The sequence below is a fragment of the Sinocyclocheilus rhinocerous genome, unplaced genomic scaffold, assembly GCF_001515625.1.
Source record: "Sinocyclocheilus rhinocerous isolate Xijiao unplaced genomic scaffold, SAMN03320098_v1.1 scaffold1862, whole genome shotgun sequence".
NCBI lineage: Eukaryota > Metazoa > Chordata > Actinopteri > Cypriniformes > Cyprinidae > Sinocyclocheilus > Sinocyclocheilus rhinocerous.
In genome coordinates, this window is record NW_015653470.1 from 474,240 (window position 1) to 475,211 (window position 972).

Below are 972 nucleotides of genomic sequence, written 5' to 3' on the forward strand. Positions count from 1 at the left end.
GTATTTTTTATTTTTAGTTCATATTAAGTAATGTTAACAAAATGTAACTAAATAATAATGTAAAGTAATGTAACTATTTTATTTTATGTACTAATTTTATTCTTTTATTTTATGTTTAATTACATTTTTGTCTTCACTTGTCAATTTTAAATGCTTTAGAAATATTGTATTGGTAGTTCATGTTAACCAATATAGTTAACTAATGTAAATGTAAATGTAAACTAATGTAACCTTAATGTAAAGTTAATTTTACTTTGTGCAACTGGTCACCATTTATTTTAATTTATTTAATTTGATCATTTTTATTCGCATTTTCATCTTCACTACTTCACAATTTTAAATAGCCCTGTGGTGTGACAAATTATATTTTTAATGATTTATTTAATGACATATTTGTGACCCTGGAGCACAAAAGCAGTGTTAAGTCGCTGGGATATTAAAGATGTGTCTTACGAATCGACGTGGTTCTCAAAGGAAAGGACCACAGGATACTTGGATGTTTTAAAGGCGCTCTCAGCGATCGCTTCAATCACATCCTGTCATGAAGAAAGAACATTCTTTACTCTTGTGAAGAAAAGAAGTCCACTTAATCACACTGAATGCGCACTTGTAGTGTACTTCAAACCTTAAAAGTACATTTAAAAAAACTGTAGATAATATAATATTAATGAAATAAAAAGGCCATTAAATTGCACTTGGCAATAAAGTCAAAATAGATTATGTTAAAGTTCATTTTAAATTATAATGTTTTAATGCTTTTGATTGTAATAATTTAAATAATTTAAAATGTTTAACGTAACAATAACTAGGATTAATGAATGCTTTAGAAGTAGTTTTCATTGTTAGTTCATGTTAAGTAATATATATTTATTTATTTTTTATTTTTTTTATTATTTTATTTTATTTTATTTTATTTTATTATTTTCTTTTCTTTTCTTTTCTTTTTTTATTTTATTATTATTATTATTATTA

The 972-nt window shown here is 23.6% G+C and overlaps 1 protein-coding gene across 1 annotated transcript in view; it reads right to left on the reverse strand.

Moving 5' to 3' along the window:
• Positions 1 to 972, reverse strand: part of LOC107716052 (1-phosphatidylinositol 4,5-bisphosphate phosphodiesterase beta-2-like) — a 40,987-nt gene that overhangs the window by 29,225 nt on the left and 10,790 nt on the right. The window contains exons 12-13 of the mRNA XM_016522371.1: positions 454 to 536; positions 124 to 136 (exon numbers count right to left, since the gene is read on the reverse strand). Coding sequence (XP_016377857.1) covers positions 124 to 136; positions 454 to 536 — 96 coding nt within the window. The remainder of the gene's footprint in view (positions 1 to 123; positions 137 to 453; positions 537 to 972) is intronic.